The sequence below is a fragment of the Danio aesculapii genome, chromosome 10, assembly GCF_903798145.1.
Source record: "Danio aesculapii chromosome 10, fDanAes4.1, whole genome shotgun sequence".
NCBI classification, from domain to species: domain Eukaryota; kingdom Metazoa; phylum Chordata; class Actinopteri; order Cypriniformes; family Danionidae; genus Danio; species Danio aesculapii.
This window is the reverse complement of record NC_079444.1, coordinates 26,053,469-26,072,450: the sequence shown is the minus strand read 5'-3', so window position 1 is coordinate 26,072,450 and position 18,982 is coordinate 26,053,469. Positions and strand designations below refer to the sequence as shown.

Genomic DNA, 18,982 nt, shown 5'->3' with positions numbered 1-18,982 from the left:
ATCTTCATGTCAGACAATATGGACATCATCCATTTTGAATTTTGCTGTAAAATGCTATACTTGCATTAGCACATTTTTATAAAATTTTGTAATTTCTACAAGACGGTTGGTCCGATTTACACTAAATTTAATTTACATCACCTCCTAACCAATGTAGACCAAAAAACATGGCATACAAGCTAAAACAAAACTGTACGTTTATTTCATCTACGAAACATAAATTTTGTAACAGCACCACCTACTGGCCAAAAGGATTATGTCTTTTTCCCATTTTGCTCAAAATCCTCTCTGATTATTTTATTTACAGATGTTTTCAGGTGATCTGATGCTTGTGGCAACTGCAGTGTCTCTTAATGCCTGCTTGTAGCTATATTTCAATTCCCCCATCTTCAGCCAATTAAATTTTTCTTTTCTTCTTTTTTTCTTCAATTTTTGTGCCCAAACAAGATTCCTTGATAGTCTTGACTTCCCCACAGTTTAGAATAAAACAGTGCATTTTTCAAGTCTCATGACTTTTATTTTGTGCTTCAAGGCCCAGTACATAAAAATGCATTTAGCATTGTAAATATTAAGCAGTGAACCATGTACAAAAACACAATATCTTACCATAAATACCAGTTCAAACATAAAGAATATCTCGTTGTGCCCAAAATGGTGTTCTTTGTGAATATGGAAACAATCCACTGATTTTATTGCATAGCACATTTCTTTTTAAATATTATCAGCCCGATGAGGAATATACTTGTCAGGAGGTAAACTGGAAATGCGTGAATATGTTTTTAGATGTATACACAAACACTTTGATGAGTCTAACGATAACAGTGACGTTTATAGGAGAATGAATCTGTTTTGAGGAAAAAAAAAATGTGGAGATCTGAAGGATTTCCAGTGTCACAGTTTTGCCCTTATTATACAACAACTCACAATGAAATAAAACGGCCACATTTAATACATGCGTCTTCTCATGAATACTAACATTTCAATTATAACAAATGTTAATGAAAACAGCAGCAACAAGATAATTGCAATAATTGATGCAAACTGATGTGACAATTTGATGTGAAATGCATATTGAGCATTTCTCCATTGAGAGCTTGGCACTTGCTGTTAAAACCAGCATATCAGTAAAATACACTGCGCAGTTCAATAATGAAAGCCATTGTCTCTCCCAAGACATCATATCTGCCCAAATACAGTAGACAACCATAGATTATAAAACATTTATGGTAAAGAACATACCATGGAACATTTATTTAACACTTGAGATAAAGGTGAAACACACAATAGCATTGTCTGTGTTGTGAGCCGTTCATTTGAATGCACCATTTTACCCAAGAGAAATGACTCTCAGTACATATTTTTTCCTTTTAGAAACATGAAATCTTTATAAACGCTTCTTTGTTTCCCATTTTAAGGTAAATCCAGTGTTTAACGCTTCTTTTAAAACAAGTAATCGCTGAAGGTTTAGTATTACTGCTACTGTACTATTAAGAAGCCAATAAAGAAATAAAATTAAACAAAAATTAAGAAACCAAACCCCTAAGTTTGTTATTTTAATAAGTGTGTCATTATTACTATATTGGCGGTTCATTCCCCTGTGGCGACACCAGATTAATAAAAGGACTAAGCCGAAAAGAAAATGAATGAATGAATTATTATATTTAATAAAACAAAACAAATTTGTGTTTGTTTACATGTCTAGTTATTTAAATATGTGTGTGTGTGGAGGGGGATTGTGTTGTGTACACTCAATTTTGTTTCTTGTTTTGTATTATAATTTGATCCTCTCTCTGAATTGATCCAAAAAATCTGTAAATCCAATATGGTTTAAAAGTTTATCATTTCTTTTTGGGGGGAAAAGGCAATAGGTTAACAGGTCGCGCGACATACATTTGCCCATAGTTATTTGAAGTGTTCAGAAACATTAGGCAAGTGCTGCTTTGTGTATTTTTGTTTATTATTTTAGGGAGTGTACTTTATTGGTCTTGAATACACTGAAGATTTCAGGTTCTTTTTCACATTTTTATTTTCTGTAGTAAGTTTAGAGGGGATCTTGTGTTCTACTTCATGTGTCTGTTGTTGGTTTTGTTTATTTCTTTGCTTTTTTTCTCATTTCTGTGATTGGATCTATTTTCAAATGCACTGTACAAAGCTCATACATGCTCTTTTGTTGGCTTTATCATATTCCCTTATTTCCATCCATTTTCTTCAGTCATAATATAATGTTCTAAAACATTTTCTCTCCCTAGACATCTTATTAAATCTTAACAAACAACAATAATAATATGAATGACAATATTGATAGTTTTTGGCGACGTGGTGGCACAGTGGGTAGCACGATTGCCTCACAGCAAGAAGGTTGCTGGTTCGAGCCTCGGCTGGGTCATGTGGAGTTAGCATGTTCTCCCTGTGTTCGCGTGGGTTTCCTCCGGCTGCTCCGGTTTCCCCCACAAGTCCAAAGACATGTGATATAGGTGATATAGGTGATTGGGTATGCTAAAATTGACCGTAGTGTATGTTTGTGAATGTGTGTGTGTGTGGTTCCCAGTGATGGGTTGCAGCTGGAAGGGCATCCACTGCGTAACATAAGCTGAATAAGTTGGCGGTTCATTCCGCTGTGGCGACCCCTGATTGATGAAGGGACTAAGCCGAAGAAAATGGACATTGATTTTTCTGTTATTATTTAAAAATATTTCTACATTTATTCTTAAATGATTTGTTTTATTTCCTTGAAAAGTAACCAAACGTAGTTATTCTTGATCTTATTCTTAATATTAATCATAATAATCAGCATCATCATAAGACAGGTTCAAAACATTAAAATCTATTATACATATTAATAGCCAGTGTTGGGGGTAATGCTAGTTACGTAATAAGATTACTTTTCTAAGTAATGAGTAAAGTAACGCGTAAAATAAGCAACAATATTTGAGTTACTATTTTGAAAATGTAATGCGAGTGACTTTTTAGTTGAATTAATTAGCTTTTATTTTAAAAAAGTGCTGGATTACGCAGTCAATAAGAGAATGTGTTCATTATTTTGAACCCATCATAGAAAAGGATAATTGTCTCAATAGACAGTGAGTTTACTTAAGACAAATAGTACAAAGGAAAAGTAGCAAACACATCGCTTTAAACTGTCATTAATCTGTATATATGGCATATAGAATACTGGGGGAAAGTTTTCAGATAACATCCTAAAATATGATTTTTTGATATGTTTTTTAAAAGTAAATGAAGGTAATTGCAGAACTCCTCTATTGAAAAAAAGAAAAAAAAAAACACGATCTGAAAGAGATCAAGCTTCAGACAGGAATTAAAAAGTAGCGCCAAAGTAACGTAACGCAATACTTATTATAAAAAGTAACTAAGTAACGCAACTACTTTTTGGGGAGTAACTCAGTATTGTAATGGATTACTTTCAAAAGTAATGTTAATACTTTCTAATGTTAATGTTAATGTTATAATGTTAATAGCCAACACTGTTAATAGCTAATATTAATTATGCTTTTTTGTATTTATCTTTTGTTCTTTTTGGGGGTTTAGCTCTCTTTTTTTACTGAATTATTAAACTATTGAAAATAAAAACAAACTAAACAAAAAAGTACAGCTCTGAAACAATAATTATGTTATTTTTTTGTAACAAGATAATAATTTTGGAATTAAACGAACTAAAATGTATTGAATTTAGATCCTGTCTCAGTATATACATCCAATCCTATATTAAAAAAAAATAAAGAATACATGTCTATCTGGTTTAGTTGAACCCCAGAGAGTTCTGAACATTGGACAAACCTCAACAATCCACTTCTGGACAAGCAACCCTCAGAATCAGCACATAAAACGAGACTCAACCACAATTATGGAGAGACGGGACGGTGATTTCTTTGGGTTGGTGATAAACTGGTGAAAAGTTGTGAGTTCTCCGTAAGCTAAAACCTGTCAGAGGCACTTGTTTAAAACAAAAACAAAAAACCCAACAAACGGATCCAATGCGTGACCAAGGAGAACGCCGCAGTCTCCAAGAGCTCCATCAGTCCCTCAGACCTCTGAACTGTCCCCATTATCAAGACTGCTTCGCACAATGACCGGCTGCAGGCTGGGCGATACTCTTGGGGGCTTTTTAGCCGGCGTCCGCCTTGAGCGAACCACCAATGCTAATGCTACGACCACAAGAACGGTGAGCAGCAAACCCACGAGAGCTCCTGCCACCGTCACTGCTTCATCTTCTGCGTGTCGTCCACTGAGTCCTCGTGGAGAAAGTCCATCCGCGAACAGCTCTTCTGATGCGGTGCGGCGGCGGCTGCGGTCCAGAGCAATGTGCATGATGTTGGTTCCTCTGTTGTTTTCGGGGCCGATCTGCTCAGCCAGTGTGGGGACGTCTCTGTTGGAGCGTCTGAAGCGTCTTCTGGCCTCGGTGAGGTCTGCTGATGTTATCAAGTGCTGTTCGACACTTCGTTTGCCGATGCCACGTTTAGCATTGTCTTTTGAACGCACAGTGTAGATGGTGTGAATGAACCACTCTCTTCCTACTGCCACCTACAGACAGGAAAAAAAGAGAATTTGAGCACAATTATTTATGTAAATTAAATGTGTTACATTTTCACAAATTCAGATTAATGATGAATTGATTCATTGTTAAACTTGATAGTTCTAAACGGTTCTTTAGTGGCAAATTCGTAACCAACGTGAAAGGATGTGCAAATGACACTCAAAACGTAAGCATCCTTTATCAAATTTTGTTCCTGTAAATAAAAGGCCTGTAGGATGTGTAAATTGCTTGATAATTTAATAGACCCATTAAATGTAATGACTAATATACAATGTGTTAATAGCGCTGTCTTAGACACACACACTAAGAGGCCATTCACACAGAGCGCTTCCATTGTGTTTCTGTGTAATCGTGCATTTGCGTCTTGCTTCTTTTGAAGAATCTGCATTTTTAGGATGCCATGTCACAAACATAAACACATTATGTCAACATCAATGTCAGTTCCAAAGCAGCGGACCAATCAGAAGGACTCTGATGTGGAACAATGGTTGACAATTGTCTGTTTACAGTAGCAACTGTTTTATTTGATGTTAACATAGAGGAGGAGGTGTTTTAAAAACGTTTACATTAGTTGTATTTTCAATTAGCAAATTACAGCATAAAGTAAAGCATCATGAGTACTGGACCTGGAAGAGGGGTGTAGAATGGAGTCTGAAGCCATCAGATCCAGGCTGTTTGACCAGAGAGTGGGCCGACGGGTCATCTACCGCCAGCAGAGCATTGAAGTCCACGTTCCCAAAACTTCTGGCCTGAGTTTCTGGCTGTGCTTTGTCCTAGAAGCAAGGTTAAGCCATTAGACAGCTATGTATATATACAGTTGAAGTCAGAATTATTAGCCCCCCTTTGGTTTTTTTTCTTTTTTAAATATTTCCCAAATGATGTTTAACAGAGCAAATACATTTTCACAGTATGTCTGATAATATTTTTTCTTCTGGAGAAAATCTTATTTGTTTTATTTTGGTTAGAATAAAAGCAGTTTTTGATTTTTTTATGAACCATTTTTAAGGTCAAAATTATTAGACCCTTTAAGCTAATATTAACCTGCCTAGTTAACCTAATTTATCTAATAAAATTTTATTTACTGTCATCATGGAAAAGATAAAGTAAATCAGTTATTAGAAAGGAGGTATATATATATAATGCATTTAAAAGTGTAAATACAGTCAATTCTGCTTTAAATAATATTCAAACATATTCAAATTAGGGACGAGTTATGTGAAACAGGGATGTCTGCTCTCCAAGCACTACTTCATGAAGCTTCAAAACCTTTATCTTTAGTTTTGAATCAGTGTTTCAGAGCATGTATCAAATTTACTAGATGATGTGATTTCAGTAAATAGGGCTTTGTTACATTATATCAGTACTGTTTCTAAACCCCCCAGTGGTGAATATGTTTAATATTTTTAACCTAATCTCTGATCAGTTCTACAACTCTGTATACATTTCAATGTGATATTTGTAAAATTGAAAAAGATTAAATTAGTTATTATTCTCTTGTTGTCCTTAGTATGAATGAAACAAACAATAAACGTCTTGAAATTGTATAAACACATGGATATTATGCAGACATTCAATATTTAAGGATATTAATTGATAGATGCTAAATGCATTTGGTACGTTATACTTTCAGTTTAACACTGGAAGTGTGTGTGAAAAAGCCAATTTTAATACATTGCTGTCAGAGCTTTAGTTGCATTTTCATGGTTTTGACCAGCAGATGTCCCTAGCATGTGGTGCTTCGGAACGGTGAATATATTTGAGAAGGAATTGACTCGAAGTTATGAAAAGCTTTCTTTCTCCTATGCCTAATTACAACAGACATTGATATTGCTTATTTTAAACAACTGAGCATTTAAATCCAGCAGTGACATTTTTCCATGTTTGTGTGCATGTTTTACTATATTTTACATTGAGAATAAAGGGCTGTGTTGATATATCACTTTGCTCACAAGAGGCTCCAGCGTGATCACAGATTTTGTCATTACAATGTGTAGAAGGATTTCATCCAGTACACATGTGCATCAAACAGAAAGTTCTGTAATGAACTGGTTTGATTTCCATTGAACTCCTTGCATTTACTCATTTTTTATTTATATTTTATTTTTAAATGACAGTTTTTTTTTTAATTCTACAGTTATAAATTTAATAATACATGTTTTCAGCTTTATTTCAGTTAATGGAATTAAATAATATTTAAGTTTAGTTGTATTTAGCACTAGCGACATTACTATCATACTTACAATAATTTTAAATCGGTACAGCAGAGACGGAGAGTCGGCAAGGCATCCAAACTCAGATTTGCTAGGGTTGTATTTAGGAACGTATCCATCAGCTCCAGTGCACAGATACACCTTCTCAATGTTACAGTAGAAAGAGTCGCCCAAATTCTGCACCGGGTCCACCATCACACGTCCATAGATCACATCACCTTGAGGAAAACAAGCTCAGTGTTGGGAAACTAAGAGAGCAAACATCTCTCACTACAATTACATTCACTTGACTATGACGGATCTTACAACTTGTATGGAAACATAGCTGAAACAAAATAGGCCTTTTGCTGATGTTGTGTGTGCAAGAGTGTTGGTATGCGATTTCTAAGGTGTACTTTTGTTGGTTAAGACAAGACACTGCAAGTATATAAGGTAAAAAATCTGTAATAGTTATTCAATACAATACAATTCAAGTTTATTTGTAAAGGAGCAATTCCATGCAAATGTAAACCTTGCCATGAAAGAAATTCGAAAATGAAAATATCGAAACCGTTTCTGTGTTTTTTGTGTCAGCAAGTATTTTACAGTGCTTTAAAAGTACTCAAAAATGTCTCTGTTAATGTTTTCAAACTATTATATTTGATTTACCAAAATTACACAAGTGTCAATTTCGCATCTGTCACATCCATAACTGAGCTTTTTCCTCATAAATGCAAAAAAAGGTCAAATAATATAAAATATATGTTCTTTAGTGAGCCAACTCTTCATTTTTTGATTAGCATTGTTTCTTTTGGGTTGTGCAGAATTTCTACAAAGTATGTGGTAGACTGTAAACTCACTAACTTTTTTCGTCACATCCGTAACGCATGTTTATTTTCCTCATTCAAAATGTAAAAAATGTTTACAGATTGATATTTTTCTGATCCTTTAACTCTGTGGTTAGTTGCTTGGTAAAATATAAACAGACAAACAGTTTCAATATAATGTTAACATATACGTTCTTTGTGAATTTAGGTTTTGAGATTTTACTAGAAATGTCACATCCATAACGCTGGAATTGCTCATAGCATTTTTCACAATAATTATTGTTTCAAAGCAGCTTTACAAAAGGTGCACATCACTGCATTACTATCAACATCATAACAAGTTAAAGAGTTGTGTAACGGGCAGATAATACATATGAACATAGTTAACCTGTAGTTATATATTATATGGTGTCCTTCCAAAACAGGTGATGTCTATGTGTTTATGTTCAATGATGTTTATCATCATAATTATTGATTACAAAAGCAATACAAAAACAGCAAAAAAAAAAAAAGTTATTTGAACTTTTCTATAATGTCATGTTGAAATATGCAAATGAAGCATACATTTATTAAATCTGTGCTACTTTGCATATATTTCTAGATTAAAAAATCTGAACATTGGATGAAGTTAAAGTTAAATGTTCTTTATTTAGCAATCTTTATTTAATAACTTCCATATATATCCAGAATTGCTTTCACAATTTTATATAGAATAAAAAGTTGTATATATCTTTCCCTTTAATATGTCATCGTTGACAAACTAATTAGTTAAAAAGTAACAAAAAAAGACAATTACTGACCACCGAACATTTGAATAACAGAACATTAATCTTAGGTAAAAATGTAGATATAAAAAAAGTGTGGTTCATTTAAGACTGCTGAAATGGAGAATGGGCTCACTGCAGAGGGTAAAAACATCCATTTCACAGACATAACTTGAGAAAGTGCAACAAAAGAAACCTCTAAAAGCATACTTAAAAAAATTTCTTTAAAAAAGCTTTTATGAAAAGCTAAAAAGCCCAAAATAGGTGTACAGTATGTGATACATTAAACGCACCTTCAGAGAAAGCGGCGTCACTCTCCTGACCAAAACCCATTGATCCATCTGACAGCCACAGCGCTTTTTTAGACAGCAGGAACATCTGTGTGTTCAGACTGAACTCCACAGCCACAGGGTCACTCACCTGAAGACAGACAGCAGTTATACTTCAGAAGAACTTCAGGTGTAAACTCACGCAAATAACCTGTTTTGTATATTTTAAAGTCTGTGTGAAATCTAATTTTAAAACGTTTATTTTTGTATGCTCACATTATTATTCTTAAGGTGAATAATTAATCTGTACACATTAATCCACTGGAAAATAAAATGGCTTGCTTTGGTAATCTTCAATAAAAGTGTGACCACTTGCTTCAATGTTTGGAATAGCGGTCCTTCTGTTGACCTCACCCTGAGGGCTTCCACTGCATATTATTACTCTCTTAACATTGGTCCGCTATGAGAGAATGATGCGCAAAGGAAGCCCCGCTTTCTACTCAATATTCTGTTTCAGTTGGAAGTACATCCTCAAAAAATAAATCTCAGCAACTTCCATTTCATGCAGACTTTAATAAAGAGTTGTTCTGAAAGTAACTTTTGCTAACATTAAAATAATGTTTAATAAAAAATATATAAACAAGAAGAAACTGCATGATCAGGACATTAAAATAAACAACAAAAAAAACCCCTCTCAGATCTCCAAACAGACACTTTGTTAGATCCCCTAATACACACGTCAAACTCAGCTCTGCACAGTTTAGTTCCAACCCTAATTAAACACACCTGATCCAACTAATTGAGTCCTTCAGGCTTGTTTGAGACCTACAGGTAAAGCTGCAGTCACACTAGAGTTTGAGCTTGCGAAATTCTGTTGTGCGGCGCTGCGAAAAAGGGTGGGATTAAACAAGATGATTAGACATTAAAAAAGCAAGTGATTGGTCCATATTTTAAATTCCTGTCCAGAGAGGTCATGTTTTGATCTTCGATTGGTCTCACGCTGTCAAGTGGTGCTTGCGTTTCCGGTCTGCTGCATTCGCATGCGTATGAATGGAAGTCTACGGGGAGAAAAGTGCAGCGTGACTGCAGCTTAAATGTGTTGAAGCAGGGTTAGAACTAAACTGTGCAGGGCTGTGGCCCTCCAGAAACTAGTAGTGAGCAGAGCGAGGCTTCATAAAACACTGAAAATGGCTGCATCCGAAACCGCCTACTACTCAGTAGGTACTGAATTTGAATTTAAGTGTACTACTCGGCCGTTAGAAAAGTACGTTCTACACAGTATTAATGTGAAAAGTATGAATGGAATTCGGACGTACTACATCTGCCATTTTGTCATGGTCACATGACCCACCTTGCGGGGCATCATGGGATAGCGCAGCATGCATGGGATGCGCACTTCAGAATCTCGCTGGAAGTAGTAAGTCATCCGGGTACTTCTCGCATACTGATTTTCGAATTCTATGAATTCGGACATACTACTCGGCTCGCATACTGATTTTAGCGTACTGTATAGTATGGAAGTATGCGGTTTTGGACGCAGCCAATGAGTCGAAGCTTCGAAATGTTTCAAAGCCTGTCTTTACAGTGACACCTAGTGGTCTTTGAGGTTACAAGTGATTTAAGGAATCGGTGAGGGTTCCTGACTAGCCTGCAGAGATAATAGGCTTGAATCCAAGGTGATGCAGCTATATATGTTAGTTTTGAAATGCTCTGTTCTTGTGACGTGTTTTGTTTTAACATTGGTCTGACATCCGAATGAACAATTTGTGAATAAATATGTCCTGTTTTGGTCATGAAAAAAATTAACATGAATAAAAGAAATAAAAAAGACAGAATTTAGGAGTATTTGTACAAGTCGGGATTCAATCTCAATACAGCAATACAGCACAGTCCACTAGGCTACATGAGATAGAGGTTTTATTTTCCTGACCCTGTCAGTCAAACACAGATTCGCCAGGTCTCGAAATGCTTCTGAAATGACAGATGTTTTAAATTGCTGTAGTCATGTGACCTTGTGTTTTGAAACACTTTAGTCACGTAACCTGAGTGTTTTGAATGAACTTAGTCATGTGACCAGGGTGTTTTGGATCATGCTTCGGTGCAGTGTTTCGAAACACTTGTGCTTCGGGATCTCGACACTGCATCGAAACTACCAGGAACTGAGTTTGACACCCCTGCCCTAACACATTTCAGTTGTTGTCGGTGCTATTTAGAGTGTGTTTCTGTATTTGCACGTGTTGTGAGAATTTGCATGTGTTTTCAAATTGATGAAGATGTTTTCTCAGTTTCTTAGTGTTTTTCTCTTTGCATGTGTTATCTTAACTTGCAGCATGTTTGAGCTCTTTCAGCCACCATAGCTATGCAGTTTGTAACAATATTAAGTTTTAACTATCGTGTCTAACCAGGGGCGTTGCTAGACATAAAGCTCTACTGGGGCACGGCCCCCCCCTAAAAAAAACTATAATAATATAGAATATATATATATATTGAATATATATTTATATATATATTTATGTTTTTTTTTATTATAAATAAATTTAAGTATTATTGTTATTGTTCAATTATTATTCAACAAAATAATAACAGAATATAAATAACAGAAATTAATAAAAAATGTAACTGGAAAAATAACGTAAAGACAAAACTGGAGTGATGCTAAGATCATTAAAGAAATCTTTTGCATGAATAATAATTTAATTTTAATGAAACTCTATAGACAATTCTATATAATACAAAAAAAGATGTTTAATAGAATTATTTGTTGTCTTAGACTTGACACATGGTAGAGAATTAGGTTTAAGTCTTACCTCTCTGACTTGTCATCCCTCCTTTTAACTTTATACAAAAAAAAATCTATCAGGAGGCTGATAGATTATTTAAACTTTAGTTTTGTCTACTTGCAAAACTCACTACGTGCCGCCTCCTCCACATAGAAGGCTGTTGCATTAGTTTCACAAAGCATGAGCGGCGCGTGAGCAGCAAATACTTTTTTTGGTGTGCATGTTCAGAACCGGGACTCGCACCGGGAGAAGAACAGGGCATCAGGGTCCTGCAGGAGCAGTGCATGAGGCGCGCGGGTATGGTTTTCTGCGCACATAGATGCGTCAGTTTGTGTTTTGATAAACTACATTGCTTTCACCAGCATTGGTTCGGTTGCACTTAGAGAATGACCTCTTTATTCCGGGATTACCACTCTTAATAAATGTACTTGCATATGAAGTAAATCATATCTCAAAGCATTTACTGGGGCACTGGCGATTTTTACTGGGGCACGTGCCCCAGTAAATTGAGTCTAGCGACTACAGATGAAAAATAGCCATTCTTGGCTAATTCTGGCACATTTTACAGTAATGTTAATAATATGCATTGACCCTGTAAACAAATAAACTAAACTAAACTAAACTAAACTAAACTAAACTAAACTAAACTAAACTAAACTAAACTAAACTAAACTAAAGCCCCAGTGTCTAACCAATCGAGAACATGAAACTACTACACAGCTTTTGAATGCATTATGAGGATGAAGTTAACATTGATTTGAGGATTTATTTAACTTCTGCTTCAGTGAGAGAATAATTCATCAGTTTACCTGCTGGAAGCGGATATCGAGATCAAACGTGATGGCTTCTCTAGGGTTGCAGACTGGAGGAACTGTGAACTCCACATTCAGAGCTGCTGTACAGGGGATCAAATTCACTGTGTACGTGCCAGAATAATCACGAACCTGCAGGACACATACACACACATAACACACACAAGTTTAACATTACTTTTCCACTTCATAGCTTAAGATTTACCGACAACAGCACAGTCAAATTTGATGATCAAAACAAAAGCAAAATTAATGTACTTGAAATAAAAAATTGGGGGAAAAAAGTCAACTGACAGCGAAGTCTGATATGAACATCCACTGCTGGACAGGTTGGCTGTAGGTCGGCTCCGTCCTGACCAGAGTGAGGTTGAAGGTCAAGCCTGGGTGATCTGCACTCATCACTATGGACTTCACTGTGGACGCTGGGTAAACAGGTAAGCAACCGAAAGTTAAGCAAATAAAAGACACAATTAGAGTTAAAGAGAGAATTATTAGGCCTCCCGTGAAATTGTAACTCTTTTTCAAATTTTTTTAAATATATATCAAAGTGCTATGTTTAAAGGTGCCATATACTGCATTGGTAGTTAAATTATTCTCTGATATCTACATAGTAGGTGTATGGCTTCAGTAAGTTAAAAAAATCTCCAGAAACGGTTTTATAAGCAAATTTTTTAATCAATAAAATACCCATAGAATCAGAAGGTCCATGATTGACCATATAGGGTTTGTGTCTTGAATATTAATGAGCTCCGCTTTGATGTGCCCCTTTTACACACACAGCATTATGTATACTGAACACGGATAAATATAAACCCAATTAGAGTCCAGATCTGTTGTGGATAAAGGCTAAATTATAATTAAACTTAGACAAAAGAGAGTGATAAAGATGTATGGCGTTGTATTTTGAAGCTATAGTCAAAGAAAACACAGCCAGGAATTAATATCCACCTCTGCATGAACAAATGACATTTGAGCAGTGTTAAAATATACGCATCAAATTTCACAATAAAGACGATAAATTAACAAAAGATGTAACTAAACATACCGTATGCCTCTTCTGAGTAGAGATGAATAAATGTATAATCTGTAAATTTAGCGTCCTGAAGACTAGAACATGCTTTGTGCTGTCATTACCCAGTAATGCACAGTAAACAAATTGGCGCTCACGTTTTCAAAATAAAAGTCCCAAATACAAGGTAAGTGAAATGTGCACTTAAAATAACTAAGGGAGGAAAATTATCATTGTTGTCTCACTAGAAAATGTTGTTGCTTATGAAACGCAGCATGATGTGTGCATACCAATGATCTCAGAGCTTTTTTTATGATCTCAGAGCTGAGTGACATGGCTGCTCGTCAGGTCTGGATAAACGACCCAAATTAGGCATACATGCAAATGTGGAGGGCATAGCCCGTGAGTTTTCTCACAGTTTGTTTTGTCTTCTGATTGGCCCATTGTCCTACACGCATGGAATTTACATGAAAACGAGAAAACAGTGGTCTCTGAGGCTCACAGTATGCCTATTTCCATATACTGATCTTTTATTATTCTACTATACCTTGGTATACCCAGATTTTAATAAAAGGGCACCTTTAATGGAAATAATATTATTTTCACCACATGACACTTTTTATAACTAATTTTAAATAGCAAATTTTTATGTCTTTGCCTTTTTATTCTAGCCAAAGTTTAAGAAATAACACTTTCTCCAGAATAAATATATATTAGGAAATACTGCTGAAAATATCTTTGTTTTAAAAACATTGCATTTCACGGGAGGGCTTTTTATTTGTATTTTACATATTCTATTAAAGAGAGACATGATCTATAAATTTTTACCTGTAGTTTTCAGACCCCTGAAATTTGCTGTTGGATACAAGACAGTATGCTTTTAGAAAATAATAATAATACTTTAGTAATGGACTATAATTAAAGAGGCAGTTCACCCAAATATTAAAATCTCCTGTTAATTTAATCTGCCTTTTTCTTTTTCAGCCTTTTTTTTTTCTTTAGCAGAACATTAAAGAAGTCGTCCTTGGTGATTTATAAAATGCAAGTATATGGCCACTGGTGCTTTGATTAAACCATATACAGCCAAAGCAAAACATAATAATATAAAGGCAATAATATTGTAAATAAAGTTCAGCTTCCTGGGCAAACCAATTGTTTCCCTTCATGAGTCCTCAATGTATCAACAGGAACCACAGGTATTAATTTAGTTTAGCCTTTTTTCTCTTAAAGTGCAGTAGCCAATGACCAACATTTTATGAATCGCCAAGGATCATGTTTTCAGCTAAAAATCTTTATTGTTCAACCGAGTCACCTACATCTTCAATGGCCTGAGTAAATTAACAGCAAAGTTTCATTTTGGGGTTCTCATGACATAATATATAAAATGACAGTCCACAAAATTAATAATATGTCCTTTCTGGGAGACATTTTTTAAGAGGGAAATGCCAGAACTTACCAGGATGTCCCGCTACAAATAGGCCCCTGAAGCGAGCCTCTGTGCGGAAGTTGACCACGAGTCTCCCCTGCTCATTAATCCTCATGCTGGTGGGATATAAAGCTCCTGCAGAGAAAACATGGGCCAATATTATTATCTCTTAATTAGAAATATGGTACGACTTGCTACTTGATTCTGCAACTGGCTAGTACACCCTGTACTATTTCTTTATTACCCCACATGTGACATCTGTAGAATAATGATGAGACTTTAGTTAGAGATGTGCTTCCCATTACTACCCATTTTCATGATGGACCAATAATACCAGATAATCAAGAGCTAAGCCTCCCTCACTGTATTATAATGAAAATAATAATAATAATAATAATAATAATAATAATAATACATAAGTTCAAAAAAGGGTCTTAAGCTTTCTGTTGCCAGAACACAATACTGATTTCATATATAGATCTCATGACAGCCAATAAATAAATAAATAAATATAAAAAAAAAATTAAATGACATGGTACTCAAATGACCACTTTTATTTATTTATTTATTTATTTATTTATAGAAAGTATGACTTTGAGTGTCTGGAAAAGTGTTATTAGTTTATTCATTATAGGAATGCATTACCTAACATGAATTAAGAAGGAAATTATTTTTTAAGTTTGTTAATGTCAGCAAATTACATAATTGGTCATGCTTGTTCACAGCGCATTAATATTAATAAAATACAACTCTGTATTTTAAGTTTTAATTAAAAAAATATTTTTGCATTATTATTATTATTATTATTATTGTTGTTATTATTATTATTATTATTATTACTGTTATTAATTTTTATTATTTTTTGTGGAAACACTTTATTTTGATGATCCATTTGAGTATTAGTAGTCTGTTTAAGATGTCTGTTTAATATCTGTTGATACTGCTGCTAAACAGACATTTAACTGACTACAAGAAAATTTGCAAGTGCTTGTCAACTTACACTAATCCTAACCCCAACACTAACCCCAACCAAACAGTCTACTTAGAATCCAATGAGAATTAGTTGGCATCTAGATGCAATGTAATTTAAATTCAACAAACGGACCATCAAAATAAAGTGTAACCTTTTTGGTTGCCCAGGCTACATATATTTGATCTAAAATATAATTATATTAATATATTATTATATTAAAAAACAGTACAAATAACTACATATACAAATAACTATGTATTATATTATATTATATTATATTATATTATATTATATTATATTATATTATATTATATTATATTATATTATATTATATTATATTATATTATATTATATGAACACTACAGTTTACACTACTTTTGCTCACCAAGGCTACATCTGTATGTTCAAAATACAATAAAAACAATAATATTGTAAAATTTCATTGGAATTTAAAATAAAAAGTTCACATTTTTAATGCATGTATTTTTGTTTTGCATTATCATTACGTCAGTCATCAGTGCATCACATGATCCTTGAGAAACAGCTGTGCTGTCTAATATTTTATTCTTAACAGCAACACAAGTTTTAGGACTTTTAAAATTACTATCAAGTTCAAAATAACATCACGTATATAAAACTGAAATCTTTTATGACACTTTAAAGGTCTTATCTGTCCCTTTAATAAACAGGCGTCAAATCCTGGAGGGCCACTGCTCTGCACAGTTTAGCTTTAAGCCTAAATTAACACACCTGAATAAACTAACTGAGTCACTCAGGCTGGTTTTAAACCTCCAGGTAAGTGTGTTGAAGAAGGGTTGGAACTCAGAGCTGTGGCCTCCAGAAACTGAGTTTGACACCCCTGCTTTAATACGTTATTGTTCACAAACTACTTAATTAAAAACTAAAAAACAATTACTGGCTGCAAAACATTTGAATAACAGTGCATATTAATGTTCAGAATCTAAATGCTAAGACTTGAGGGAATGCTAACTAAACTTGTGTCTGAAACTCATGACTTGCCTTGTAGATCCGCCTGTGTTTGGCTGCCGACTCCGTCTTTCCACAAGATGGCAGTGTCATAAACGAAGGTGAGCCGGAGCTCAGAGTGCAGATCGAAATGCTGCCAGCCTCCAGCTCCCACGGGGGAATGAAACACGTATGAGACGTGAAGAGGAACTCGCAGGGTCACGTAGGACTGCACTAGGTTCAGCACCTGCCACAACACATTCACAAAACACAGGCTGAGGAAACATACTTTTAACGAGCCCACTTCTCGACTAGAGGCTGCTATCAGTCATATTGTCAAGTATGATCACAATCTAAAAGAATCATTCAATAGTATGGATGCTGCCTTTATGATGCAAACTGAGATTGCAATCGAATCATTTCCTATTTCAATGTGTTTACGTTTATCACTGTGATTAATGTTTTCAGTTTAGCATCATCCTTCAGAATCCATGCTAATATGATTTTCTACTCATCAAACTTTTATTATTTTTAATATTTTAATTATTTAGCTGCTTTGACAAAATCTACATTGTAAAAGCACTATTGAAATAAAGATGAATTGAATTATTATTATCAGCATGATTATCACTTTATTATCATCAATTCATCATTGTGTGGAATAATATGTTTTGCGTTTATTTCAAACTGATAATAGTCAAATGAAATAATCTAGGAAATGTTGCTCTTTTTAATAATAAATGTCTTTAATGTCACTTTAAATCCATCCATGCTGGATAATTGTATTTAATAATCATTAATTCATTTTCTTTTCGGCTTAGTCCCTTTATTAATCTGGAGTCGCCACAGCAGAATGAACCGCCCACTTATCCAGCACCTGTTTTACACAACGGATGCCCTTCCAGCCGCAACCCATCACTGGGAAACATCCATACACACTTATTCACACACTACGGACAATTTAGCCTACCCAATTCACCTGTACTGCATGTCTATGGACTTCTGAGCACCCTGAAGAAACTCACACGAACATAGGGAGAACATGCAAACTCCACACGGAAATGCCAACTGACCCAGCCGAGGCTCGAACCAGCAATCTTCTTGCTGTGAGGCGAACTTGCTACCCACTGCGCCACCACATCACTTTATTTAATAATAATTATTATTTAATATAAGACAATCAATACTCAATATATGTGAAAGATGAATATTTTTTCTTCAAGAACAGTAACTGATCAGAATGCTCATAGAGGTGAGCACATACTCCTCTGAGCACTTATAATGTTTCCAGCAGTGGAGAACATTAGTTATTTAGCCATCAAAATAAAAAGTAATTTTTAACAGTTTTTTTATTTCCCAAATATTTTTAGCCAAAATAGTTCAACAAGACTTTCCCAAGGTCTGCAATGGTTAAACAAAAGGCCCTTCAAATGGTATGTTCATGTATTTTGGAGGCAAAAGGAAATAGTTTGAGCACATGTTCTTGTATGTGCGAGCGATCTATCGAACTGAAATCGGGTCTGTGAGGGAGAAACTAACAAAGAATTTGGGAGAGGTAGGATGTCTGAAACACAAAAATGACCTTGGTCCAGCTTGGACATAAGAAAGTATCCATTTGCCTGAGATTTTCACTATTGCAATGGCTCATGTGTCATTGTTTTTGACGCCGGTGTGTTTCTGATGTATTGTTGATCCGCCTTACAGGATGCATTGGGTGGCGACTGGGTTTACTGCAGCTAAAGCGTTAAACTGCTGCAACATCCGCCATGTGAACAATATAGGCTAGACTAAAACTGTTGCATACATCACGAGCATAAATCATGGAAATGACGCCATGGAAATGACGTTAAGATGCCTACTGGTTTAAAAATGCCTAGATTAAAAGAAGATGGACAAATCAGAACTTTTCTGTCATAACTATAAAAAACAGCTAGTCAAAAAGAATTTGCAAACCCTGGGAACAGATTAAACACAGGAATGGAGAAAAGAGCGCTCTTTTATTATCAGCTGTCAGTCAGCGTCTGCTCTTTTTTTCTTGCTCATTGTACCTTATGCCATGTACCGTGTAAATACAGACAATCGGACACGAGTCACTTTTAAAAGATGATGTAAGTGGGTCATCAAAAAAAAAATCTGATATAGCTACAAAATCGGAATTGACCATCAAGGTCTGCAGTGTAAATGCAGCCTTAGATAAATATCGATACTTGGCGCCAGAGTATCGATAATGTATTGTGGCCGGAAATATCGCAATATATCGGCATATCGATATTTTGTTCCACCCCTAATATATATATATATATATATATATATATATATATATATATATATATATATATATATATATATATACTTAAAAAAATAATTAGCTGAATTTCACATTTGTGATTATTTTATTTATTTGTTTTTTATTAT

At 34.7% G+C, this 18,982-nt stretch overlaps 1 protein-coding gene across 1 annotated transcript in view; it reads right to left on the bottom strand.

The window, feature by feature from the left end:
• Positions 1-3,456: 3,456 nt before the first annotated feature.
• The window catches only part of frem2a (FRAS1 related extracellular matrix 2a), a 128,277-nt gene continuing 112,751 nt past the window's right edge, over positions 3,457-18,982 (bottom strand). The window contains exons 17-25 of the mRNA XM_056467298.1: positions 16,618-16,814; positions 15,987-15,991; positions 14,659-14,763; positions 12,488-12,615; positions 12,191-12,325; positions 8,626-8,752; positions 6,793-6,980; positions 5,179-5,325; positions 3,457-4,539 (exon numbers count right to left, since the gene is read on the bottom strand). Of these exons, the coding sequence (XP_056323273.1) occupies positions 4,042-4,539; positions 5,179-5,325; positions 6,793-6,980; positions 8,626-8,752; positions 12,191-12,325; positions 12,488-12,615; positions 14,659-14,763; positions 15,987-15,991; positions 16,618-16,814 (1,530 nt within the window). The 3' untranslated portion in view covers positions 3,457-4,041. The remainder of the gene's footprint in view (positions 4,540-5,178; positions 5,326-6,792; positions 6,981-8,625; positions 8,753-12,190; positions 12,326-12,487; positions 12,616-14,658; positions 14,764-15,986; positions 15,992-16,617; positions 16,815-18,982) is intronic.